The sequence below is a fragment of the Penicillium waksmanii genome (assembly GCF_028829765.1).
Source record: "Penicillium waksmanii strain IBT 27052 chromosome Unknown utg000004l:1.0-5674109.0:1.0-5678898.0, whole genome shotgun sequence".
In the NCBI taxonomy this organism is placed as follows: domain Eukaryota; kingdom Fungi; phylum Ascomycota; class Eurotiomycetes; order Eurotiales; family Aspergillaceae; genus Penicillium; species Penicillium waksmanii.
The window spans coordinates 1,140,340-1,164,817 of NW_026643251.1; the positions used below are offsets into that span (position 1 = coordinate 1,140,340).

General features: G+C 48.8%; 11 protein-coding genes across 11 annotated transcripts; 6 read left to right on the forward strand and 5 right to left on the reverse strand.

Annotated features, from left to right (window-relative positions):
* Nucleotides 1-107: 107 nt before the first annotated feature.
* Nucleotides 108-818, forward strand: N7481_003290 (uncharacterized protein; the record flags this gene model as incomplete). The annotated part of the gene is made up of 1 exon (XM_057262509.1): nucleotides 108-818. The coding sequence occupies one exon, from the start codon at nucleotides 108-110 to the stop codon at nucleotides 816-818; it is 711 nt and encodes a 236-aa protein (XP_057124170.1).
* A 1,216-nt stretch (nucleotides 819-2,034) lies between these two features.
* N7481_003291 (uncharacterized protein) lies at nucleotides 2,035-3,614 on the forward strand (the record flags this gene model as incomplete). Its single annotated transcript, XM_057262510.1, has 2 exons — nucleotides 2,035-2,426; nucleotides 2,519-3,614. The coding sequence occupies 2 exons, from the start codon at nucleotides 2,035-2,037 to the stop codon at nucleotides 3,612-3,614; spliced, it is 1,488 nt and encodes a 495-aa protein (XP_057124171.1).
* A 1,258-nt stretch (nucleotides 3,615-4,872) lies between these two features.
* On the forward strand, nucleotides 4,873-6,713 carry cpdS (uncharacterized protein; the record flags this gene model as incomplete). The annotated part of the gene is made up of 5 exons (XM_057262511.1): nucleotides 4,873-5,038; nucleotides 5,096-5,241; nucleotides 5,308-5,728; nucleotides 5,790-6,515; nucleotides 6,568-6,713. 5 exons carry the CDS (start codon nucleotides 4,873-4,875, stop codon nucleotides 6,711-6,713), a joined length of 1,605 nt encoding a protein of 534 aa, XP_057124172.1.
* Nucleotides 6,714-6,857: 144 nt separating this feature from the next.
* N7481_003293 (sodium:solute symporter family protein) lies at nucleotides 6,858-9,161 on the reverse strand (the record flags this gene model as incomplete). Its single annotated transcript, XM_057262512.1, has 4 exons — nucleotides 6,858-8,171; nucleotides 8,225-8,502; nucleotides 8,558-8,819; nucleotides 8,874-9,161. 4 exons carry the CDS (start codon nucleotides 9,159-9,161, stop codon nucleotides 6,858-6,860), a joined length of 2,142 nt encoding a protein of 713 aa, XP_057124173.1.
* Nucleotides 9,162-9,848: 687 nt separating this feature from the next.
* On the forward strand, nucleotides 9,849-11,351 carry N7481_003294 (LLM class flavin-dependent oxidoreductase; the record flags this gene model as incomplete). Its single annotated transcript, XM_057262513.1, has 1 exon — nucleotides 9,849-11,351. The coding sequence occupies one exon, from the start codon at nucleotides 9,849-9,851 to the stop codon at nucleotides 11,349-11,351; it is 1,503 nt and encodes a 500-aa protein (XP_057124174.1).
* Nucleotides 11,352-11,482: 131 nt separating this feature from the next.
* Nucleotides 11,483-12,100, reverse strand: N7481_003295 (uncharacterized protein; the record flags this gene model as incomplete). Its single annotated transcript, XM_057262514.1, has 1 exon — nucleotides 11,483-12,100. One exon carries the CDS (start codon nucleotides 12,098-12,100, stop codon nucleotides 11,483-11,485), a length of 618 nt encoding a protein of 205 aa, XP_057124175.1.
* A 24-nt stretch (nucleotides 12,101-12,124) lies between these two features.
* On the reverse strand, nucleotides 12,125-12,443 carry N7481_003296 (uncharacterized protein; the record flags this gene model as incomplete). Its single annotated transcript, XM_057262515.1, has 2 exons — nucleotides 12,125-12,238; nucleotides 12,267-12,443. 2 exons carry the CDS (start codon nucleotides 12,441-12,443, stop codon nucleotides 12,125-12,127), a joined length of 291 nt encoding a protein of 96 aa, XP_057124176.1.
* Nucleotides 12,444-13,203: 760 nt separating this feature from the next.
* On the reverse strand, nucleotides 13,204-14,214 carry N7481_003297 (cytochrome b5 reductase family protein; the record flags this gene model as incomplete). Its single annotated transcript, XM_057262516.1, has 3 exons — nucleotides 13,204-13,278; nucleotides 13,348-13,973; nucleotides 14,070-14,214. The coding sequence occupies 3 exons, from the start codon at nucleotides 14,212-14,214 to the stop codon at nucleotides 13,204-13,206; spliced, it is 846 nt and encodes a 281-aa protein (XP_057124177.1).
* A 338-nt stretch (nucleotides 14,215-14,552) lies between these two features.
* Nucleotides 14,553-15,352, forward strand: N7481_003298 (GIG1 family protein; the record flags this gene model as incomplete). Its single annotated transcript, XM_057262517.1, has 2 exons — nucleotides 14,553-14,658; nucleotides 14,745-15,352. The coding sequence occupies 2 exons, from the start codon at nucleotides 14,553-14,555 to the stop codon at nucleotides 15,350-15,352; spliced, it is 714 nt and encodes a 237-aa protein (XP_057124178.1).
* Nucleotides 15,353-17,492: 2,140 nt separating this feature from the next.
* Nucleotides 17,493-19,312, forward strand: N7481_003299 (FG-GAP repeat domain-containing protein; the record flags this gene model as incomplete). Its single annotated transcript, XM_057262518.1, has 2 exons — nucleotides 17,493-17,718; nucleotides 18,339-19,312. 2 exons carry the CDS (start codon nucleotides 17,493-17,495, stop codon nucleotides 19,310-19,312), a joined length of 1,200 nt encoding a protein of 399 aa, XP_057124179.1.
* A 1,072-nt stretch (nucleotides 19,313-20,384) lies between these two features.
* Nucleotides 20,385-24,217, reverse strand: N7481_003300 (chromosome segregation protein SMC; the record flags this gene model as incomplete). The annotated part of the gene is made up of 4 exons (XM_057262519.1): nucleotides 20,385-22,638; nucleotides 22,692-23,902; nucleotides 23,953-24,112; nucleotides 24,180-24,217. 4 exons carry the CDS (start codon nucleotides 24,215-24,217, stop codon nucleotides 20,385-20,387), a joined length of 3,663 nt encoding a protein of 1,220 aa, XP_057124180.1.
* Nucleotides 24,218-24,478: the final 261 nt, after the last annotated feature.

A 24,478-nucleotide genomic window follows, 5' to 3' on the forward strand; every position in this document is an offset into this window, starting at 1 on the left:
AGTTTCCCATTACACGCATCCTTCACTAGCTACTCCATTGCACGCCTCTTTCACAGCCTAGTTATTAGGATTACCTACTCCATCTCCTGCCTCTCATCCCAACCATCATGAACGACCACACAACCCCCGGCGACCTCCTCGACAACTACGATCTGATCGTGAAATACACCCACGCAATCCACCTCCTCAAACTCCTGTGCATGAACGCCTACATAGAAGCATTTGATGCAAAGACCGACACCCCGCTCGGCCGACGCGCCCTGTACATGGATCGCCGCATGGGATACAACGACAAGTTCTACTTCCTGATAGACTTCATGGCCGGCGTGACCTATCTCAACAAGACACTACAGAAATTGCAACTTACACCGATACGCATCCAGGAAAGCTTCGTCGCCGCGACAGAGCACACCTCGATTCCGGACCAAGTGCTGAAAGTCAATCATCTTCGTCGGGCCCTGGGTATGCCTGTCGTTAATCTGCTGGAGGACGCGGCGAAGTATGGGAATTGGGAGATCGGTCCTGATCAACTTGCTCTCAGCGAGCTTCTTTTCGAACTCATTTTTCGCTCAATTTACTCGAATGCTATTGCGGAACTTGTGGATCCTGAGGAACCCACGGCAATTGTTTCGGGTGGTGATACGGAGGTGGATCGAATTGCTGAGCGGTTCAGTCTTCTGGGACAAAGTCACGATTATGTGGTGGGATCTGCTGGTAATCAGCATGGTTTGAGTCGTGGATATGGAAACCGTCCGCCGGAATATTCGAATATCGGTGATGATGAGAATCTTGAATCGTGGCGGGGCCCGTGGCGCTAGGAGTATCATTCAAATGGGCTCATACTGTCTGCTCTAAGTTTGCACGTGTCTTATGTCAGGTAGATATGGGTCTCAGACTGCCCGAGGACATGTTCGGTAGAGATGATCGGGACGGCGACTGATCAATTGGTGAAGCATCGAAATGGGCCTCGGACATAGAAGGAAATTTCATGATCTGATTCTTAACTGTCAATACATCTGGCAATCTCAAATACTACAATCCTATTCTACCGGTCACTTATAGATTGTCCTCTAACTCAGCGATCTTGAAAAATATAATGTCGAACGCATTGCAACAAACTATAAGATGAAGAGTTGTCTTGTACCCAAACTGCATGCTACTCTTCCCAATAGAACAGCTGATTCGTGAATTCGATCAGGGGATAATGCTGTTTATTCTGATACTGTTGGTTTAGAAAGATATGAGCAATTAATTTTCAATTCCAAAGGGAACGCATTTTTCATCATTGCAAAATCCTTGTTTTGAGTGCAGCGCCTGGTATCTCAGGCCTTCAACTCCAGGACTAGTAACTAACTTACATAAATCGATCGCCGGTTCGTTCGGCCGAATCACCATGATCGTCATGTTCCACCTATTTCTTCCTTCTGCTCGTTTCAAGCGTTTCATTATGAATACTTTTTCGGGAATATTTGATTGCCGAGGCTAAAAACAAGCGGAATCGGATTTCACTACTAGCGCGAAGCCGACACCCCAGTCCCAAGTTCCCCACGGGGAGCAGATCCTCGCGTGTCATCGGCTTTATGCGTGGGGGGTACAGCTGAAGCGCCACCCACCCACGCCAGACTTCTTCTGCCGTGTTATCGACATTGCCCAGCGAACCACATCTCAAGATCTCTGGGACGTTGAATATGGCTGGTCGCAGGACGTGGGGGATGCAGGTGCATTTCCCCGAAACTATTCTCCGAAGCCTGTGTGAGCTTGGTTACAGTGCGGGGACTAGTCCATTTCCTGTGGCCGTAAACTTGGAATTGAAGGTATGCTGATCTTTCCCCCGGATTTGCGAACCGCGCAGGGGTCCGCGCCCAGATTGTCGATACTTAATGATGGGACTGGGGACATATTCTGTTGGACATCGTCAACAAAGACTTTACTTTTTATACACGGTTTCATACCAGCACTAGTACTAGTATATTGTTTCCATTGATCTGAGATTTGAGGAAATACTAGGGCCAGTACTTTCTGGTTCTCACAACCATGTTCGATATCAACATAGACTTCAAACGTCACAAATGGGCGATAATATACTGTTCAATCTCCGCCATAGGGGCCTTTGTCTTTGGATATGATAACACTTATTACAGTGGAATCCTCGGCATGCAGGAATTCAAGAATGACTACGGTAGTCAATATGAGAATGGTCAAAAGGCACTCGCAACCAGCTTCACTTCCCTGACAACTTCGAGTATTTACATAGGCGACATGGTTGGCGCCTTTCTCGCTGGGCCGTTGAACGATCGTTTCGGCCGTAGAATTGTTCTTTGGATCGCCTCGTTTCTCGTTCTAGCAGGTGGTATTACACAGACTGCGGATACCCATATTGAGGGGGGTCATTGTGTTGGGTCGAATTCTCATTGGCCTTGGAGTCGGTAACTTCACAGTTACGTCGCTCCTTTAGTAAGTGTCATTCAAATTTCATTGTCACCTTCCACCTCTCAGAACTCTGCTAACCAGCTAATAGCATGGGAGAGGTCGCGCCTATTGAGATCCGCAGCCCGGCACTATATATGTACCAATTCATCCAATCTTGCTCGCAACTAGTCGCTTCCGGCACCACGCAAGGCACGAACGAAATCAAGTCATCTCTTTCATACAAATTGCCGATGGGCGGTCTTGTCATTCTACCTCTTGTGGCTTTTGCGCTTTTGCCATTTATCCCAGAGAGTCCGGCCTGGTATGTGTTCCGGGGAAGACGACACGAGGCCGAAGCCGCACTCCGAAAGATTCACCAAAATGATCCGACATATGACCCATCTGCCGATATCGCCCTACTGGAGCGGGCAAGAGAGTATGACAACGAACAGGCCAAGGCATCATCTTGGAAGTCGTTGATCTGCGACCCCGTCGAACGCAAAAAATTGATTTGGGCAGCAGGTGGGATGTATGCGCAACAAATTTGTGGTATCATATTTTTCTATAACTATGGTGTTGTTTTTGCGCAGGAAATTGGCGTCTCCCAGCCATTTACCATCACCCTTATCACGATGATTCTGCAAATCTTTGCGGTCGGAGCCTCGGTGCTTACGGCGAACAAACTGAGACGACGGACCAATCTTCTCATCAGCACAGGGTTAATCTTCATGTCCTTTATCGTGATTGGGGGTATCGGTACGCAAAAGGAGCTTTCGACGGCATCGAAATACGTTATCGTGGTTTTCTCCTACGTCGTGATCTGCGCGTACAATTTCGGTCAGGGCCCTTTGACATACGCTATTACGCGCGAATTATCCGTTGGGGTGAATCAGAATAAGATCATTTCGATCTCGATTGTTGCTCTTTACTTCTTCCTATGGGTCATTTCTTTCACGGCACCATACCTGTACTATGACGCCGGGCTAGGGCCAATGGTCGGCTTCGTTTACGCTGCGACAACTCTCACTTCGCTTGCTTGGGTCTGGTTTTGTGTCGGAGAAACTCTAGAAAGAACACAGGTGGAAATTGCGGCATTTTTTGAGGAGGGTATTCCGGCTCGTCAATGGCAAAATCATGTCTTCGCTGACAGTCGGGACCAGGAGAAAGCTGTGAGAAGCCAGGATGGAAAGGAAATGAACATGTAGGATTCGACGAAAGTCAGAAAATTTGGGAAGAGAGAAATGGAAGAAGCCATACCTCAGGGCTCAGATAGCTACAGGAAGCGATTCGGGCATAGGTGCCTGGCTAACATGATATCAGTCCGTCACCATTCCGTGCTATCTTGTTCCATATCACCTCCTATGTCGGACGGTGATGAAGCAATACTATACTCAAATCAAGGTATCTTGCCTCTAGTTGATTTTCAGTTCCTGGTTGGGTGTTGTAGACTCTGCCATTCAGCGGTATATCGCTAGTGCAATCACCTGAAAAGATTTCTGCCTCATAGAGCCATAGTCTGCTCCCCCAAACAACAGCCCAGCCGGGCTAGCTCAATCGGTAGAGCGTGAGACTCTTAATCTCAAGGTTGGGGGTTCGACCCCCCCCGTTCGGCTATTCCTACAAACCTTACCTGAGATATCTTTTTGCCATTTCTTTAAAAATGGCAGACGCATATACTACTAACAAACACTCTCCTTTTTTGCATCTTCTTTTTGGGTTGGTTGACTGTTATTGATACTATCCAAGTTGTTTGTATGCACGGGTCTTGAAGTGCTGAAGATGTGTCTTATTTCAAGTAATCATGGGATTATGCTCGACCAGCGGAAAAAAAAAGACTTATAAGTCTGGTGAGTAGTATCACTAGAAGTAGCCAATAATATCCAGCAAGATAACCCAACTGTTGTTTGTTGCACGTATCTCCTGTGGAGGATAAGCGTTTGCTTGGCATTTCTTGTTTCCGCCAACCTCTCCACCTCTCCCCGCTTTTTGACCCTGAATTGGCCCAAATTTCAGCCTCGATCCAATCATCAATGCTAGGCAACAACTAAACAAGATCCCCTCAGCTGGAACTCCGTCGGCTCCCCAATGTATCCACCACAAAGCTAAGCCCAAAGCTGATCAATGACGCCATGCACTGCCATGTCACCTTCCCAGTTGTTCCTAACGTTACAACGCGCGAGCCTCGGAGGACTCCACTGACCCCCTCAAATGGAGAGGAGTTTGTTGTGAAACTGGAAATCCGATGTATCACGACGGATCGCTCCGCCGATTGCCCGTTCGATCTGCATGCGGATTGGCGAGGCTTGGTGCTGCATTAATCTCGGGAGAGCCATTCGGGGTTCCAACATCGCTCAGGCCATGCATGCTCCACCTCCGACTTATCCGGAAAGTACTTAAACGAGTTCCCCTGACACTCCGCTGCGGCGAACTTGACTCTCACCAGGAATTGACCGAGCTCTCACCATGCGTGTCCTTGTTCCCTTGACTGCCTTGGTGGCCACGGTCGCTGCTTTGAGCAGCCCCCATCGCAAGGCTACGAAGAAATCCAGTGTTGTCAATCATATTCAGAAGCGAGACACCCACTCCGTGGATCAGTCTGACTATCAGTACCTGAACAAGAAGACAAAGCGTAAGGAGCCGTACTATCTGCCATATGACATTCGATGAAGCTTATCATTCGCTGCAGAATTCCTTGTGAACGGAAAGCATTTCCCTCAGGTTCCGTTTGACATTGGCGAGAGTTATTCAGGACTGCTATCCAATACGCCTCATGGAAATTCCAGTTTGTTCTTCTGGTTCTTCCCATCGACAAACCCTGATGCCAAAAAAGAGGTATCTACCCGATCGTTTTAACGAGAATCTCGAGAGAAAGGAAGCTTGCGCTAATTGTCAATCTAGATTACCATCTGGTTGAATGGCGGTCCCGGTTGTAGCTCCCTCGACGGCCTTCTCCAGGAACATGGTCCTTTCCTGTGGCAGTCTGGCACATACGAGCCTGTTCGCAATCCTTACTCGTGGACGAACTTGACCAACATGGTTTACATCGACCAACCTGCCGGTACGGGTTTCTCCCCCGGCCCAGCTACCGTGCAGGATGAGATCGACGTCTCGAATCAGTTCAACGACTTCTGGAAGCGTTTCATCCAAACCTTCAGCATGCAGGGCTACAAGATTTACATCACCGGCGAGAGCTATGCAGGCCAGTATATCCCGTACTTGGCTTCCGGGTTCCTTGACCAGAACGATACCACCCACTTCAACCTGAAGGGTATCCAAATCAATGACCCATCTATCAATGAAGATAGCGTCATGATCTACGGTAAGACGAATTCTACGAGCCAATTCATTCATATGTTGCAATTAGCTTACAAAAGCATTAGCCCCTGCCGTGGCCGCACTGAACCACTTTTCTAACGTCTTTACTCTGAACGATACATTCCTTGCCGACATCAATGAGAAGGCCGAAAAGTGTGGCTACAACAAATTTCTGGATACTGCCCTCACCTATCCCCCTCCCAAGGACTTCCCTGTCACGCCAGACCCCAATAAGGATGGCTGTAATGTTTGGGATCAGATTCTCGTGGCCGCAACATACATCAACCCTTGCTTCAACATGTACCATCTGACGGACTTCTGCCCTTTCTTGTGGGATGAAATGGGATTCCCCTCTTTGGCTGGAGGCCCGAACAACTACTTCAACCAGTCCGCTGTTCAAAAGGCTCTTCACGTCCCGCCTACTAACTACGCAGTCTGTGGAGGTGATATTTTCGGCAAACAAGGCGATCAATCCCTTCCTAGCGCCCTTGGCCCTCTCCCCAGCGTCATTGAACGGACTAACAACGTTCTCATCGGCCACGGATGGTTGGATTATCTCCTTTTCCTGAACGGAACTCTTGTTACTATTCAGAACATGACGTGGAACGGTGCCCAGGGTTTCCAGAAGCCACCAACTGAGCCGTTGTTTGTGCCTTACACAAGTGCACTAGACACCGTTGCGAACCAACAGGGCTCCATTCCATGGACCAATGATGCTGGTGGTGGTATCCTGGGTACTGCACACACTGAACGTGGCTTAACCTTCAGCTCTGTCTATGGATCTGGACATGGTGAGTAATGGAGTGTCTTTCGACGATGGAACTGTGCTGACCCTCTCTACAGAAATTCCACAGTATGTCCCTGGTGCCGCTTACCGCCAGCTTGAATTCCTGCTCGGTCGCATCAAGAGTCTCCAGGACAAAGGGTCCCTACACTACCCTGTAGGCATCTGGATTTTGCATGATCACGCAGACATCAAGCATAAATGACTAGAGAATGTGTCATTTGTGCTCTGTACATACTATTTGAAGGCTCACTTCACATTACAAAGCAACATCACTGAAAACAACTTGAAATTCAAATTTGGATATCCTAGTTAGACCGTTTAACCCTTGTCAAAACTCTAAATTGAATTAAGTCTCTCCCCTCTTGCCGAAATAGCGTCTTGAGGAATTCCAAATTCCACGGGCGCCTGTTGCGATCTCGTGTCTTCCATCGTAGAGAGGGTAAACAACCACCGCCCCAAATGCTCCAAATTGCCATATAATAGCGACTGTTACCCATCCGGAAAAGAAAGACTTCGTGAAGATGTAGTCACGATAAAGCGGGAGAGGCCAGGCGACGATAGTGACCAAGACAATGACAATGAAAAACACAATGGCAATTTTTAGCCAGCGGTAAAGTTCTTTGATTGTTTTGTCATCGAATGGATGTTGGATGTCGTCTAGACTTTGTTGCTCCACCGCAAGGGACGGTGGTGTCTCCGGTGGAGCCTTTTCATCGATACCGCCAACATGCTCTGGGTCATTGCTGTTGATCGAGTTGGAAGTGGGTGTAATTCCAACAGGTTTGGCAATCTCATTCCCTCTGAATCCTTTGGCATTCTCATCACCGCTATCGTTTGGTGTCGCAGAGTCGGAATCGGCGTGTAGTTTGGCTTCGTCTTGTAGTTCGATGCGGAGGAACTCTCGCCAGTCGAAGGTGTATGGCTTGTATATCGAGAGAACAACGGAATATAGGGCCGGCGAGAAGAAAGATGCGATCGCCGCATAAAGGGCCGGATATTCGTTCGATGTAGCTGCGATGTCCACGGCGCCATACATTGTCTTCGCGGTTACAAGCCAGACTGTAAGACCAGTGAAGAAACCAAGGATCGGAGATACGATGGCAGCAAGTCGAGTTTGTCTTGACCAGAATAGTGTAAGAATGAGCGGGATGATTCCTGGGCAAGATATCACGGGTCGCAAATAGTTGATCCAAGTCATATTGGCGCCTCCGTAATTCAAGGCGATTGAGATTCCAGTGATGAAGACACCGTGAATCACGACTGTCAGATGACTGACCTTGACGAGCTTTTTGTCTGTCACCTGCGGGTTGAAGTATGTTTTGTACAAATCATAGGACAAAATACTACTAACTGCAATCATGGAAGAGGAAACCGTGCTGGTGATTGCCATGAAGAGTAAGATGAAGAATCCCACGATTCCGCCATCACCAATCAGCGCTTTGATAACATATGGCATCACCATGCCCATGCTGACTTCAGTGTCGGTTAGAGGGTCGGGGTAGGTTGGGAAAATGGGGGTGTTGTGGATTGCCCGAGCTGTCAAGCCAAGCACTGTGCCGATTCCCCAAGGGATGCCGAAAACCGCGAGCGCAGCTATATTGTAGCCCGGCACGGTAGCTTTAACTTCGGTTGCGAACGATTTTTGCCAGAATGCAGTGTCCTAGTAGCAGTGTTAAATATGGAATTTATATATAGTACTGCTTGTTTGCTTACCATAACAACAAGAGCCAAGTTGCCAAACTTCAGAATTAAACCCCAGATGATTGCGCCTTTGGATTTAAAAGTGAGGACAGATCCTTGGTAGTTACCAGAAATGTAGTTCTCGCTAGCAGTAGCCGCTACCTTATCATAGAGGCCACCCAAACCGCCAATTGCGTCGTTCGTCAGAACAGCAATTGTGAAGTAGATGATGAGGATCAACGCAATGGTGGTATGCAGGAAGTCAGTTAAGAAAGTAGCCTTCAGGCCACCTACTGCGGTATATAGCACAACTAGAGAAGTATTAGCTGCGGTGCATCGGGTTTTCAGAGTATCGAGGTCACTTACCTCCTAGGGGAATCAGTATAGTCGCTGCCACAAAGTGCATACCCGAGACACCATAGATAAGCTGGGACCCCGTCATGATCATAGAGGCACATCCAAAGACATTGTTCACTAAGTTGAGCACAATAAAAACAAGATGTCCAATCTTGCCATATCTCATTCGTACGATTTCAAGAGAAGTGTGCGCGTAAGGAACTCGAATCTTGGCCATTACGCCAAGTGCCGCCATCAATGCAATTTGGAAACATAGTCCAGATCCCCACCACTAAAGGTATGTCAGAGATTTGCTGATTATCGAAAAGGAATACAATTTCCATACCAATGGAACGGCCAAGCCGTACCTGTAGCACATTGCAGCTGCCAGCACAGTCTCGTTGATCCACATCCAAGATGAAAACACCGCAGATGCTGTTAAACCCGTTCCAACAGACCGATTGGCGACCATGAACATCTCCGATTTGCCAGAATCCTCCGAAAGATACAGCTTTTGGATCTTAACGGCGATCAAGATGACACCGCAAAAAAGGACGCCAAGTCCAATCAGGAGCCCGTAGGCCGCACCCTGAGAGATCAGGGCCAGCTTGCCCGTGTCTATTGTATTTGACATGGTGGGATGCCGAAGATTGAGGAACGCGAGAAGCAATGGAGTCGGACTCTTGGAATTCTTATTTATTCATTTCGCGGACCATTCTATTCTTGGCCTGGAGCTTGGTCTATTTTCATAGCCAATGATTTCAAAGAATCACACGCGCCCAGAAGTGCCATATGGTCGGAGCTTTCTCACGTCGTTCAAATCCGATATTGCGTTATGCAAGGCGACTCCAATATGACGTTCCGGAACGTTTCTTAAAGCATCGCGAAAAGAGATTAGCTTCTGTCAAGACACTAAAACCCAAATTGTCCACCGTGATTGGCCTTAGCGATCGTGTTGGGTAAAATTAGGGGTTGTGAGTCGCGATGGCGTGCGTCCATGGCGCGATAGCGAGTTGATTCTGCGCTATCACGCACCAACTAAATCACCTCTTTCTTCTCCACAATATCATTACTCCGTAGGAATCTGAAAGGGACCAGATATTTGTCGGCCGATAGGATCATATTCGACATCAGCATGAAGAATAGCGAGATAGAATCGATGGCGAACAGAAGAGTGTCAATCTGGGCAATGCTGATACCATAGCCGCCGATAGACCCGATAGAAGGATTCAAAACACGAGAACTCCCATTCTCTCGAGACTGACGATTGCCAGTTCAATGACCCTTCGATTTTAATACGTTGCAGCGAACAGAGATAAACATGGCAGACTCGGAGATCAAGGAGCCTCAACTCCGGGGAAAACTTCCGAAAAACAAAAAACAGATTATCCTGAATGCCTTCGTGATGAATGCTCCCGGCCATTTGGCCCCTGGCCTATGGAAACATCCTCGAAATCAAACAGACCAGTACAAGAAGCTTTCATTCTGGACGAATCTCGCGCAACTGCTGGACAAAGCGAATTTCCATGCCCTGTTCATCGCGGACACACTGGGTCCATACGATGTTTACAAAGGTCCGGCCAATGTAGTCCCATCACTCACCTCAGGCGCACAATTCCCTGTCAATGACCCGCTATATCTGGTACCCGCCCTGGCTGCAGTAACCAAGAATCTCATTTTCGGCGTCACTGCAAGCGTGACTTACGAAAAGCCTTATTCGCTCGCTCGCCGCTTGTCGACAGTTGACCACCTCAGTGATGGACGCTTGGCATGGAATATCGTCACGTCGTACTTGGACAGCGCTGCGAGGAATCACGGTTTGACAGAGCAAATTCCGCACGATGAGCGATACGCTATTGCCCATGAGTACTTGGAGGTGCTGTACAAACTTTGGGAAAGCAGCTTTCGGGATGGTGCTGTTGTCGCTGATCGCGACGCTGGGACCTATATCGAAAGCGATGGTGTTCGACTAATTAACCACAAGGGGAAATATTTCGATGTACCGGGTCCCCATTTTTGCGAGCCATCTCCCCAGCGAACTCCATTCCTCTTCCAGGCTGGAGTTTCGGAGGCTGGGAATGGGTTTGGGGGTAAACATGGAGAAGCTATCTTTATCGGGGGCCAGACACCCGAAGGGACCCGCTTGACCGTTGATAATATTCGCAGAATTGCCCAAGAAGAGGGTCGTGATCCAAATCATATCAAAGTGATCGTTGGCATCAATGTAATTGTGGCGGCGACAGATGAGGAAGCCAAGGCAAAGAGAGAGGAGTATCTTCGATATGCAGATGATGAAGGCGCTCTGGCCTTATTTGGCGGATGGACAGGTATTGATTTATCAACCTACTCCGACGACGAAGATTTCCGGTTCAGCGACTCCCCACGAGTACAATCGGTTGTGCAGAGATTTGCTTCCACCGTTCCAGGTACCGAGAATCTCCCATGGACAAAGCGAAGGATCGTTGAATATATCAGCGTTGGCGGTCTTCAGGCTAAGGTAGTCGGCGGCCCTACCACCGTTGCAGATGAACTGGAGAGGTGGGTTGAGATTGCTGGAGTGGATGGATTCAATCTGGCACATATCACAAACCCGGGATCTTTTGAGGATATTATCGAATTTCTCCTTCCAGAGCTCAGACGCAGAGGAATCTTCCGTGCAGAAGTTGAGAAGGAGGGTGCGACTGCAAGGGATGTCTTCATTGGATCTGACCGATTGCCAGAAGATCATCCGGGAAGCAAGTACAAATGGCGTGCCGGGGAAGAGGTTCCTCATTATCAACTTCACGAATCCTCCAGCATTACTGAAACCGTGACTTCGCCATGAGAGTGCGATCAAATTCGTCACACCGGTATATAATATTAACAGTGAATTGACAACTAGCAATGAGCAATGAAGATGAAGTTGACGTTATTGAATAATAATCCCTGCTCTTCGAAATATCAATCCAGATATTCTCAGGCCTGCTCCGAAAGATCGGTCTTTGACCACCAAAATTCTGTTTCTTCTCTCGCCCAGTCATCCACAACAATCTTAGCAGGAGGAGCTACATCCTCACCAATAAGTTCCTCATTATCCTTTCCAAAATGCATAAATTTCTGATCTCTTTGTTCAAAAGGCGACCATTCCGGTCTGTGCGGATATCGCCCTCGCACAGTATTCGGATTTCCCGTCGCAATGAAGCTGGTAAGATATGCATGCAGCGTCCCCGATAATGCTTTTTGAGATTCGGAGATTTCTCGGATATCCTTGTTGTATGTCTCATAATACATATTATCCGCATGACTTGCATCGAGAATAGAGCGAGGAAGTGCCCAATGGTATAGATGTACTAGGCCGCCCTGGGAAGAGGCAAGATGAGCTGTTTGACGGACGGGTGCCACGTAAGCGTAGTGTCCATATGCTGCCTCTATGCGCCTGGATTGAGCTCCAAGACCTTCACATGTCTCTTTATATGGCGATTTGGGATCGAATTTTGGATCTGGATATAGCTGTTCAATCGAGTCTAATTCGGAGGCTGAAAAGTTGGGGAGAAGAGTCTGCCAGAATGTGCAGAATTCTGATGTTTCGGACATCTGCTCGTCGACATAGGGTTTGGTTCATTTGTGTTGAATCCGGTCATTATAGGTATTCTGTTCCATGATTGAGAATACCATGCTTCGAGTGGTTTGCGAGGAATTATATCTCTGTCGATGACTGGTTGGAAGGGCCATCTTAGTGAGGGATTGTATTATCGAACACCCTTGTTTGAGCCTCAATTATTTTCGAACTCGAGAGGCTGCGCAGATATGGGAATATTTTTGCTTCATCTAAGTCCTCTGGGCATTTGACCTCCCTAAGAAAGACTTGAATTTGCTCTTCGAGGATCTTCGCGTCATAAGGGCGGACAGCTCTGGAGGTGGGCGATCCAGATTCCATAATCGCCCGATGGAATAAACATTATCAGCGCTTCTCTGCCACTGTCTTCCACTGCACTCTTCACGCATTTGGGGTATGGCTGGGCTGGGACATTGCTGGGGTTATTGGGCTCGCTCTCTCGCTCGTTCCGGTGGTGTTAGTCTGGAAGGGGCCTGCAATTTGCCGGCGCAGCCCATTTATGAAGGAGTCGACATTTGACTAGTAGTATTGAGATCAAAGGTGACGAGAAGCTCGGGACAGCGAATGATAGATGCCAGTAGGGAGATGCCTTTTAGGGGATTATGCTAGTAGAGTGCTAACGCACTTGGGCACTCAATAAAAGTCACTTGGTCACTTAGCTTATATAACTCTCAATAACTGGAAGAGTCAGACTGTACTAGTAGTAGTTGGGACCGCAGTGTAAATAATTTCTGTTTATAATAGGCATTCGCCCAGTGACGTCTTTTCTTGGCCGTATAAATTGGCATTGAAAATATGTGACCATAAAATTAAGCAGCATTGTTCATAAATCCTTTGACGCCTGCGCTTGGCTAGGGTCTATAGACAAATCTATCCTCGCAATCGCTGTACATTTCGCGGAATTTCTTCATGAAGAGCAGTTGTTCGCTGGTCGTAAGCTCACAATCACGAGCTACTTGATCCAGCGAACATTTTTAGGGGTATTTACCCAGACACGCACACGCTTAGAAGCAGAAGACCTGGTCCTCCAGCTTGCTAACTGGGCGGGCCTTGGTGAAGCCAAGAGACTCGGTGGCCTTCTTCATCGCGCTAACCATGGGGGGGGAGGGCCACAGAGCAGGATCTTGACGTCGGCGGCGGGGGCGGGCAGGTGTTCCTGTGAGGCAAATGTTAGAACGTGTTTCACCTCGGTACGTGCCGATCACACGTGCGTGGGCTTGCTTACCTTGATCATGTCGGGGGTGACGAAACCAACACCACCGATCCAGCCATCAGGGGGGTTGTTCAGGACGTAGTGGACGTTGAAGTCAGCGTCCTCCTTGGCGAGCTTCTCCAGCTTCTCCTTGAGCAGGATATCGTCGGGGTTGACGTTGGCAAAGATCAGGTCGACCTTGGTGGTGTCATTTCCGCCGTTGCGGGGACGGTTGCGGATGATAGCCTCGATGACCTGCAGCATGGGAGTAATACCAGTACCGCCGGAGATCATACCGATGTGACGGCACATGTTGGGAGTGTAGACCATGGCACCCTTGGGGCCACGAACCTTCATGGTGTCGCCGACCTTCAGTGTGGTGAGGTACTTGGAGATGTTACCCTGAGCGTAAGCCTTGACGAGCAGGTCGAAGTAACCGGCCTCATTGTCGGAGGAGATGGGGGTGTAGGAGCGCACAACCTCCTTGGGCTGGCCCTCAATAGTGGCGGCGAGGGAGATGTGTTGGCCGATGGGCAGACCGAGGATATCGGTAGGACGGGGGAGGGCAAAACGGTAGATGGCAACATTGTGGGAGATGTTGTTGATCTCCTTGAGCTCGAAGTTCTGGAACTCGGTGGGGTTCAGGACCTTACGAGGCTCTGCGACGGGGGGTGGAATGTTAGTCAGACCGGGGGGGAGTTACACAACGATCGCGGGCCACACGATCATGGTAGGTGGGATTGAGGAACACATACTGCTGCTTCCGGTAAAGAAGGCAAGACCAGTCAAGGCGGCGGCAGCAGCGACAGCATACGCGACAAACTCAGGCTTGACGGCATACACACCGGCGACCAGCAAGACCGAGGGAATGAGGGCGGTGCCAACGTTGAAACTGGACATTGTTAGAGGGGTTCAAGGAAAGCAAAGGCGACTTGAAAGAATCAGGGCATTGATAGTCAAGAAGGGGAGTATGAACATACCTCATGGCGGGGGAAGGAATGGATAAAGAGGGGAGGAGAAGGGGAAGTTGGAAAGTTGAAGTTGAAGTTGGGAAGAAGCGTGACTTCCTCTCGACGGAGTCCGCTCTTCCGCCCAACGGAATTTCACTCCTCTTTGGGATTTGATTCCCCTCACTACTTGACATATTGACATTGACATTCACATTCATTGCGTTTACTATATTCATCCTGTTCATTACATTCATCTATTCTATCAATTGCATTGCATAACCTCCCATCATGGCTCCCCCTGCCTTCAATCTCACCGCGTTGGACCACCAACTCCTCGCCATGACCGACGAGGAGTTCGTAGCCCACGACTGGAATGATCTACAAAGCATTATCGGTGAGTGCACAAAGATGGGACTAAACCCATTCTCTCCTCTACTCTCCTCATTTCCCCAAATATTTCCCCCTCACTCACCCGACTAGCCCGGAATGATCTTGCCGCACTCAAGCGGAAACCCTCCGATCTCCGCCGATACCTGGATTGGAGTGCAGCCACCAAGGCCGAGTATGGCTCCATCATGAATTTTATCTGCCAGCGCCGCCTGGGTTGGTCGTCTCCGCTAGCCTCAACCGAAACAACCCCCGGCTCCACGCCGTCCCCGTCTTCCGCATCCGCGTCCAGTACACCCGCGGCTATTCAAAGTGGAGTCGCCTTCAGGAACCCGCGCCCATTTGCCGACCCTGAAGACTACAAGATTCTCCGTAATGACTGGCCCTACGGCTTGGATCCCGGCATTTCGCACCTCATTGTCTGGCTGCGTACCCCGATCCCGGTACAGGGGGACGAAGGTCATCTCACCGATGAGTCGAGGGCTTTGATTGACGACTTTGTTCAGCGGACTTTTGTTGGTCGTCTGGCCAGGGATCCGGGACAGCGCTTCCAAGATCCCAAATCTCAAATCTTGTGGTTTAAGAATTGGGTTGGTTTGCAGAGTGTACGGGCCCTGGAACACGTTCATATTCTCACTAGAGATGTTCCTGAAGATATTATCTTGGAATGGTCGGGGGAGACTGGCGTCACGCGGGAGTAAGTACGAATCGCATCCCATCGCATTAGATCGTATGACTATATCATGAATTCATAATGCCCTATGTGCGCATCCACCTTACTTTCAATTCCTCTCGAGTGGCTCGTGTTGGCCATGCATGCTCTTCTAGCTGCAATCCAAGCACGATCGAAAAGGAGACTAACGGCGTATTTTGCCCAAAAACAAGTCCAAGTAAACTAGGAGATCCACTCCCGTTGTCGCACAGCCAGATTTATCGCCTAATCTTCGACACTATAATGAATCAGTATGTTACTACTAGTATTCATGTAATCTCTTTGGATGTCTATATAGATATCTTACCCTGGCATCACAAGCGGTCGAGTCGCAACCACCACCACTCCCTCCACCCCCAACCCCAACCCCAATGTCTCCAATATCACCACCCCCAGTGTCAATATTATTACCCCCATGGGAAACCTTACCTCCAACCCTAGGTCCACGCACTTTTCTAGAGCTTCTTCTCCAGTGAGCGCAGTGGCAACAGAGCAGCACAAAAGGGTGAAAAGAGCAGAACGCATTTTTCATAGAGGCACATGCTTCAAACGATAAACAATTTAGTAAAGACTATCAGTCTGAACCGGTCGGACTGGTCGTTGTAATAAAAAATAATACGCTACCCTCTCAGGCAAATAGTGTGCCCATAGCCATTCATAAACTGTCTAAGTTTTGTTATTATGTCAGAATGCTTAGAGATGTTCCCTGGAATGGATCAGGCAGGGGTTTATGGTATGCGCACAAATAGTGGCAAAATACTCCGGCGACCATAACTGAGTTTAATAGAGCCTGATTGGTCATCTGTGCGTGTACCCGGTCTAGGGGCCGTGTCCTTGGGAACCCTATCAAATTTTGAGACTTGACTTTTTGCTCCTCTCCTCGAATTGTTATCGAGTATAAAGAGACAAAGTACGAATTAGCGAGAGTCAGCGAATTTTATTGTATTATGTCCAATACGATATATTATTGTTCTTTTCTTGATCCTCTAGCAGCCTTCGATCAGTAAGAAAGAAAACCTTACGAACGGCGGATTGTATTATCTGTTAAAGTTTAGACAAATGATTACTCTTACTAATTCCGTAAAAAAAGTGACGGTAACACTGCCTACCCAGGCCCGCCCTCCTGTGCAGTGATAAAAGCACAGTATGAAAGGGTAAGAAAAGCGAAATTTATTTTATAAAGATGCTTACTGGAAAGATTTAACTATTTAGCAGGTGAAGAATATTAATTTGAATCTGCTATACTGCTTATCGTACTGAAAATAATTTCTATAACTATTTTCTTAGTACTTTAGAGTAGAGAGTGCTAGCTGTATATAATAAGCTTACAGTTATTCTTTAACTGTCTAGGTTTTATAAGTTATTATGATCAGAATACTTTGACATATTCCCTAGAATGTTGAAAAGCTTGGACTTTATTTTCTGGCATACCAGAGGCTTATAGTAAATGCCATAGTTTCGGTAACATATTTTGGCAGTCAGAAGTGATTTATGTAAGGTCTAATTAACGGCCCATGTGTGCTCCCAGCCAAAATGTTATATTCGGATTGTTACACCTATACATCCAACTCCAGATTGAATTACTATCGACTTTGAGAGAGGTAAAGGGCAGGTTAGCTGTCTAATCTTATAGTGCTATTCTTCCTGGTAAATATAGCGTTAATTTACTAACCATTAGACTAACAAATTATCTATAACCCAAAGCATTATTATTAGAGAAAATAGATACTTAGAATCTCTAGTATACTTCATTAAACGATAGATCCTTATGGTTTGAGAGGGTGTTCTTGAATAAATCAGCCAGGCGAGGGGACACACGGGGACCAATCAGATCCCACATAACTCTATTCTGATTGCCGGAATATTTTGCCGACATGCTCATGCCAAAAACCTATGGACTTCCAGAGAATTAAAGTTATTCACATTCCAGGGACCATGTCTAAGCATTTGATTCATAATAACAAAACTTTGATACTGAATGTATGACCGTGGGCACCCTATATATAACATCATCCACTGCGAGGTAGGTCAAATTGTTTTCAGTACCACAAGCAGTACGGTAGATTCAAACTGATATTCTCTTCCTGCCAGATTGTTTATCGTCATAAGCAAACGACACCTTTGTAAAAATGCGTGTCGCTCTTCTTACCCTTTTATGCGGTGCTTTGGTCACTGCGCTCACTGGAGAAGACGCTCTAGAAAAGTGGGGTGGGCCTAGAGGTGGAGGCAAGGTTTCCCATGGGGGTAACAATATTGGCAATGGGGATGGTGGTGGGATTACCATTAACACTGGGGGTGGTGATATTGGAGACATTGGGGTTGGGGTTGGGGGAGGTGGTTGCGACCCGGCCGCTTGTGACACCAAGGTAGGATTCGCAGATATCCAAAGAGACTGCTAATACTAACATATTGATTCATTTAAGTGTCGGAAATCAGGTGGCCAATCAGGTTACTGTGACAACGGTAGTGGATCTTCCAGTTTACTTGGACTTATCCTTCCAACTACGCCGTTAGTCTCTTTCTCGGTCGTCTTAGGATTATAGAGCCACGCTAAAAGCTAATATGGAATAGAGGCTGCATTTGTGTCCCAAACCCGCCAGATTGTGATCCTCCTTCGTCTTGTAACGGGCAATGTGTAAGATGGCCACAGACTGCATATTTCGTGACGACGGCTAAGTGGTGCTCGATAGTGCGCGTCCGACCTCGCCTGCTGCAATGGGGCTTGCGTCAACCTCCAGAACACTCCCACTAACTGTGGCACTTGCGGAAACAGTGTAAGTTAGGCCTAACCTTTAAACTTCTAGCAGGTTTGCTATTATATGGTTGTCCTTATTGCTAACGAGATAAATTCTCACGCTTCTATAGTGCCCTGCTCAATCGACTTGCTTATTAGGCGCCTGCGTATGCACGAATTTCCCAGGTTTCCAATCGCAGGACATAATTGACGTGGGGGAACGCTCCGTTTGGTGTTGCAGTGGGCGACTTCAACAGAGATAACTATCTCGATATCGTGGCTACGAATATCAACGACGGCACAGTGAGCGTCTTGCTTAAGACTGGATCTGGGAGCTTCCAGCAGAATATATTCTCTGTGGGGTCTGAACCACGTGGTGTTGCAGTGGGTAACTTCAACGGAGATTCCTATCTCGATATCGTAACTGCGAATCAGCTTAGCAATACAGTAAGCGTGTTGCTTGGAACTGGAGCAGGGGGCTTCCAGCAAACCACATTCACTGTAGGGACCGGGCCGTTTGGCGTTGCAGTGGGCGACTTCAATGGAGATACCTATCTCGATATCGTGACTGCGAATAGTGGCGATGGTACAGTGAGCGTCTTGCTCGGGACTGGATCCGGAACCTTCCAGCTGCAGCCCCAATTCCCTGTGGGGTTTGGGCCACGTGGTGTTGCAGTGGGCGACTTCAACGGAGATACCTATCTCGATATTGTGGTTACGAATCTAAACGATAATACAGTGAGTGTGTTGCTCGGAAATGGGTTGGGAAGCTTCCAGCTGCAGCCCCAAATCCCTGTAGGGTCCGGGCCGTTTGGCGTTGCAGTGGGCGACTTCAACGGAGATACCTATCTCGATATCGTGACTGCGAATAGTGGCGATGGTACAGTGAGCGTCTTGCTCGGGACTGGATCAGGGAGCTTCCAGCTGCAGCCCCAATTATCTGTAGGGGTTGGGCCACGTGGTGTTGCAGTGGGCGACTTCAACGGAGATACCTATCTCGATATCGTGGTTACGAATCTAAACGATAATACAGTGAGCGTGCTGCTCGGAACTGGATTGGGGAGCTTCAAGCCGCAGGCCATATTCTCTGTGGGGTCCGGACCACGTGGTGTTGCAGTGGGTGACTTCAACGGAGATTCCCATCTCGATATCGTGGCTGCGAATCTAGACGACAATACAGTGAGCGTTTTGCTCGGGAAGCCTTGCGGCGCTTAAAACTGCCCTGAAAATCTTGGACCGGGTACAGTATATGCCACAATGTCTAATACTCTTTGCGCCTTAGTAGAGGTTTTTACGTGGGAGCATCGGACCCTTATTGCGACTTCGGTCTCGGTTTGGGACTTTCCTTTGGGGGTAATGATCAGGATCTGAGAAGAACTTAAGCAACGACGCTTTACGAGCTATGCTGCAGTGTTTCTGTGTCATGCTGAAATCCACCGCTTTGGAATCAGAACAGGCTGCCTTTCTCTTAGTATCCTATCTTTCTACCGGTTGTTACGAATACTTGAGAATTTTACGTTATTTGAAGAACGAACGGAAGACATCGTTCAGCTATTGGTATTTGTTATGCTGAGATAAGCACAGATAAGACCTGCAGGTGTTTTGCGAGTGATGTTGTTATGAGGGAACAAAGCCTGGAGGGCCTTAATACAATTCCCATTAGAAGCAAAATAAATAAAGGAGAGGTATTGGGAATTGGGCTGGCTCATTCCTTGGAAAATTTCATCTAGTTGCCTGGTATCTACCAAGGACCTGCCTGTAGGGTGGGAGGACCGAGGAAGCACACGACTACGTATATGCGGGGTAACTAAGAGCCGCATGAAGCGGGGAAGCGGGCTTGGAATTTATTGGTGATCCCTGGTGCAACAACCCAGAACCCCCTGACTTGAATATAATTGGGGGATCAGACTGGATGTCCCAATCAATGCTTAGAGCAGATCTACCTCAAAGCCATCACTGCCTACTTTACTAGTACCTTACAAAACTAATACGGGCGAGGACCCGAATGGTCACAACCTGCCAGTGTGCGGCGAGCCTCGAAGATGAAGGAGGCAGGAGGCAGAAGCAAGATCCCCCGATGCGAGTGGCGACCTCATCTGCGTCTCATCTGCATCTACGGGCTTGATGATTTACAAAGTAAAAAAAGAACCAAGTAGAAATATGATTTCGAAAAGAGCATCAACTAAGCCATGAAGATAAAGAATCCGGTATCACGATGCGCCATTCCACGCAAGCAAGTTGAAAAGAACAGAAATAGAATAAAAAATGTACACAAGAAGCCTGTCCATTAAGTCTTCTGCTCCTCAACAAACTTGAGCGCTTCCTCCCGAGAAACCACATCAATGGTACTGGCCTTCTGTCGGAAGCTCACGCCGTAACACTTCTCCGCGACATGCAGCATCTCCGGTCGGAAGGTTGTGCAGATAAACTGGCCGTTAGTCGAGTCGGAAATAGACTGCAGCATCTGTGCAACGGCTGTACGGTATTGGGCGTCGAGATTCGCGTCGATTTCATCGAAAAGGTAGAAAGGTGCTGGATCGCAGGCTTGGATTGCGAAGACGAGGGCGAGAGCGCAGAGACCTGGAAGGAACTTGTTAGAAAATGCGGGATTGGAGAAATAGTACCGTGGTGGGGGTGGCTTACTCTTTTGTCCACCGCTCAACTGCTGGATTCGCTGTTGGTCGTCGTGCTTGCTATTAAAGCTGACACTAATGCCGACACCGACGTAATTCTCGACACTCTGCTGAGCCTCCTCGTCTTCTGAATCGACGTCGTCTTCGACCCGAGTGGATCGGTCAGTCTTGCGTTGGATAATGAGACGGCCGCGGCCGGCGGGGACTAGCTTCTCGAAGACGTTGGCGAATTCGCGGGATACCTGCTTAAAGGTACGCTCAATTGCTTCGTCCTTCCGTTGATCCAGAACCGAAATTAGATCATCGATGGATTTCTGCGAGGCGTCTAGTTCCTCTCGACGAGTCGTGAGGGTCTCTCGCTGCTTGGTGAAGTTGTTATATTGCTCGAATGCCTTCTTGTTGACATGGGAATATTTCTTGAGGGCCTCGTTCGTTTTGTGCAGTTTCTTCACGACGGCGTTGGAATCCGTGTTCTTGTACTTAGTGAACGCCTCGTCGGGTAGAACTCCCAGATCGCGAATGTTGGCAGCGCACTCCGCAGCCTGCTTGGTCAGCGCGGCCTTCTTCTGCATACTCTTCTCCATACGACGCTGGTGCTTCTCGATGGAACGAGCGAGATCCTCAAGGCTGCGGCGAGTCTCGGAATTGTGCTGCTGAAGATCGTTGACACGACTATTCTGCTCCTCGATCGAAGTATCGACTTGGTGAAGGCGCTTGCTGAGCTTCTCCAACGCCTGGCTAAGACGCTTCTGTTCGCGCTGCGTTTCTTTCAGGTTGCCTTGAACTTCCTCCTCGGCCATATCGATGTCGCGGTTCGTTAGCTGATCCAAGCGAGGGTTCAGGTTCTCCCGTAATTCAACCTCCAGCACAGATTTCCGCGCTTCGAGTTCACTGCGAGCAGAGGAAAGTTCTTGATATTGTCGGCGAAGTTCTTGCACGGTTCCACTCAGAGTTTCCAGAAGAGTCTCTTCCTCGTTCGTGAGGTCCTTCTGGAAAGGCGAAGCCAACTCGGCCTCGAAAGCGCTAGTCTGGTCTTTCAAAGCCGCGAGGTTTGATTCGACATTGCGGAGAGCCCGGCGTTTCGCGTCAAGGCTATCGGTCTTGTTTTGTAGGAGCTCACGCTTGCTTCGTAATTCTTGTCGTAGCGGGCCGCTGCTGTTCTGCGCCTGGTGCTTCTGCTGCTCAAGTTTCTGCAATTCACCAACAGCCTTGGTGATCAACTGATCCAACTTCTCCAGCTCCTTGCGGATCTCAGATCCACGATTTCGCTTGGTTTCGTATTCATCTCTCCACTTGCCAACACTCTTGACGGCATCAAGTCGTGAGTGGCGTGAATCATGGAAACCACCAGTCAGGGCACCGCGCTTGTCGGATCGGTCACCCTCGGGGGTAATAGCATTAACACCGTGGCTGCGAGCGTATTGAGAGGCGACCTGTAGGTTGGGGCAGATGATGGTCTTTCCAAAGACATGCTGGAACGCACGTTCATAGACAGGGTCGAATTGCATCTTCTCAATCATGGGAATCACATCACTGGCACGGGGCATATTCATGGGCTTGGAGCGCAGGCGGTTAAGGGGCATAAATGTAACACGACCTGCCTTCTCCTTTTGCAAAATTTCCAAAACCTTTGTTGCAGTTTCATCAGTATCAACAACGTAGTGGAACAAGCTCTGGCCAGCAGTAACTTCCACGGCAGTGCGATATCTATCGTTCACATCGAAAAGTTCAGAAAGGGTACCATAGACACCCTCAAGGTTATGTTGACGCTTGATTCTTCGCACCGCGGCCAGTCCACGGCTAGTGTTGTGGTCCATCATGTGTGAAAGAGTGCGCTCAGCGCGTTCCATTTCAGATGAGGCACTAGAGAGGACGGAGTCCAGCTTTGCCTCCTCGCGCCAGAGTTCCCTGTGTATTCTATTAGCACGCAGCATATCCGGGTAATGACAACAAGTACTCACTTTCGCTGATCCATCAAGCGATCCCTCTCGTCCTTTGCATTTTGGACTTGCTGGTCAAAGGAATGCAGCGTATCCCCACGTCCATCAATCTGCTTGCGCAGTTCCTCGGTCTTAGGCTCTAGCTTGGCAATCTCACTCTCTAATTCGTTGATGTCGTCTTGTGTTTGCGAAACAACGCCTTCCACCGTCGAAGCAGAACGCTTGCTCTCCCGAATTTCCATATTCAGCCACTTGTCCCGCTCAGACTTGTTCTTGAATCGGGAGTTGCGGCCTTGCTTAGCATAGAGCCGTTGGCGGGAAGTGTCGGCTTCGGTCAGCTGAGCCTTCACACCATCTTCCTGGTCCTTTGAGGCGTTAAACCGCGGAAGAATCTCCTGCAATTCAGCCCTCCGCTGGCTGATAGCAGTTTGGACAGTGTTGAGATCGGAGTCATGACGAGACTTCAGGGCCTGGGCAGCGGCCTGGTTGTCAGATAGAGACTTGGCCTGAAGTTCAATCTGCGCCAGAGACTTGGAGGCTTCACGACGCTCATCTTCCAATTGAGCCTTGTCTACCTTCAGGAACTCAATCTGCTGGCGACATTCGGCGATTTCGGCATCAACCTGAGCCATTGCTTTCTCACCATCGATGAATTGATCACGGTTACTGTCAGCATCCTCAACGCCATTCTGCCTTTGTTCCTCTAGGTTGTCTAGCACGTTGGAAATTTCGTGTTGCTCGCGAGAATAGATCGTGTACTCCAGGCACCGGCGCTCTTTGTCTTTGTCTTGGTAATTGCGAAGTTCATCCTTCTCTTCTTCCAGCTCGGCCAAACGCTCATTGATAAAGTCTAGGAGTTCGTCGATCTTGGTCCGCTTGCTGTTGGTGTCGTGCATGATCTTGAGAGATTCGGAGCGGCGTGCCTCATAAACCTGGGTACCCGCGACCTCTTTCAGAAGCACCAGACGCTCTGAGTCTTTCATGTTTGTCAATGCAGTGACACGACCCTGGGGAACGATATAGTATGGGTTGGAACGAGAGAAACCGGCGGACTCTAGGAGGTTCATGACGTCGTTCTTTGTCGCATTTTTCCGGTCGAGGGTGTATTCATCCTTCTTGATACCAATCGTGCGGCGGAGGACGACTTCGGGCTTGCCGGTGGGAAATCGATCATCGGAGTTGTCAAAGATGATCTCGACATAGGCCGACATCACGGCTGAGCCAGATCCTTCCTGCGCAAGATTAGCAAAGACATAATGGGGATTGCTGGGACTGGATGTACATGAAGAAGAGCTTGGCGCTCCTCCCGGCCAAGATGAGTGTAGGCATCGCTGAGAACGAATCGAATGGCGGCGAAGAAGTTACTCTTGCCGGAACCATTGCGGCCGACGATGACATTGTGCTTTGGAGAGAAGGGCTCGATAACGGTTTGATCCTTGTAGCTGCGATGACAATGGAGTCAGTTGACCTGTTGGGAAGCTTTTTATCGACAAATCTTTCGGCGCATACCTTTTAAAGCCCTGGATGATGATCTGCTTGACATACATCTTGGGAAGACGCGCGACGCGATGATCACTAGCACTCAGCACTCACGCATTACCCGGCCGAGCCCGAGGTGTTGAAAGAGGGAAGTAATATAGAGGACCGTCCTTTTCGTCAGGGTCCGCGTCCTGTGAGAGAAAGGCCAGCTTGAGCTCGGAAGTGGAATTCGCGATGGACGAGGAGAGGCCCGGACGCGCAGAAGCGCGCGTGTTGCCTGTCTGGGCGGGGTTGTTCTGCCGGGCGGTGACGGGCACAAGAAAAAAAAA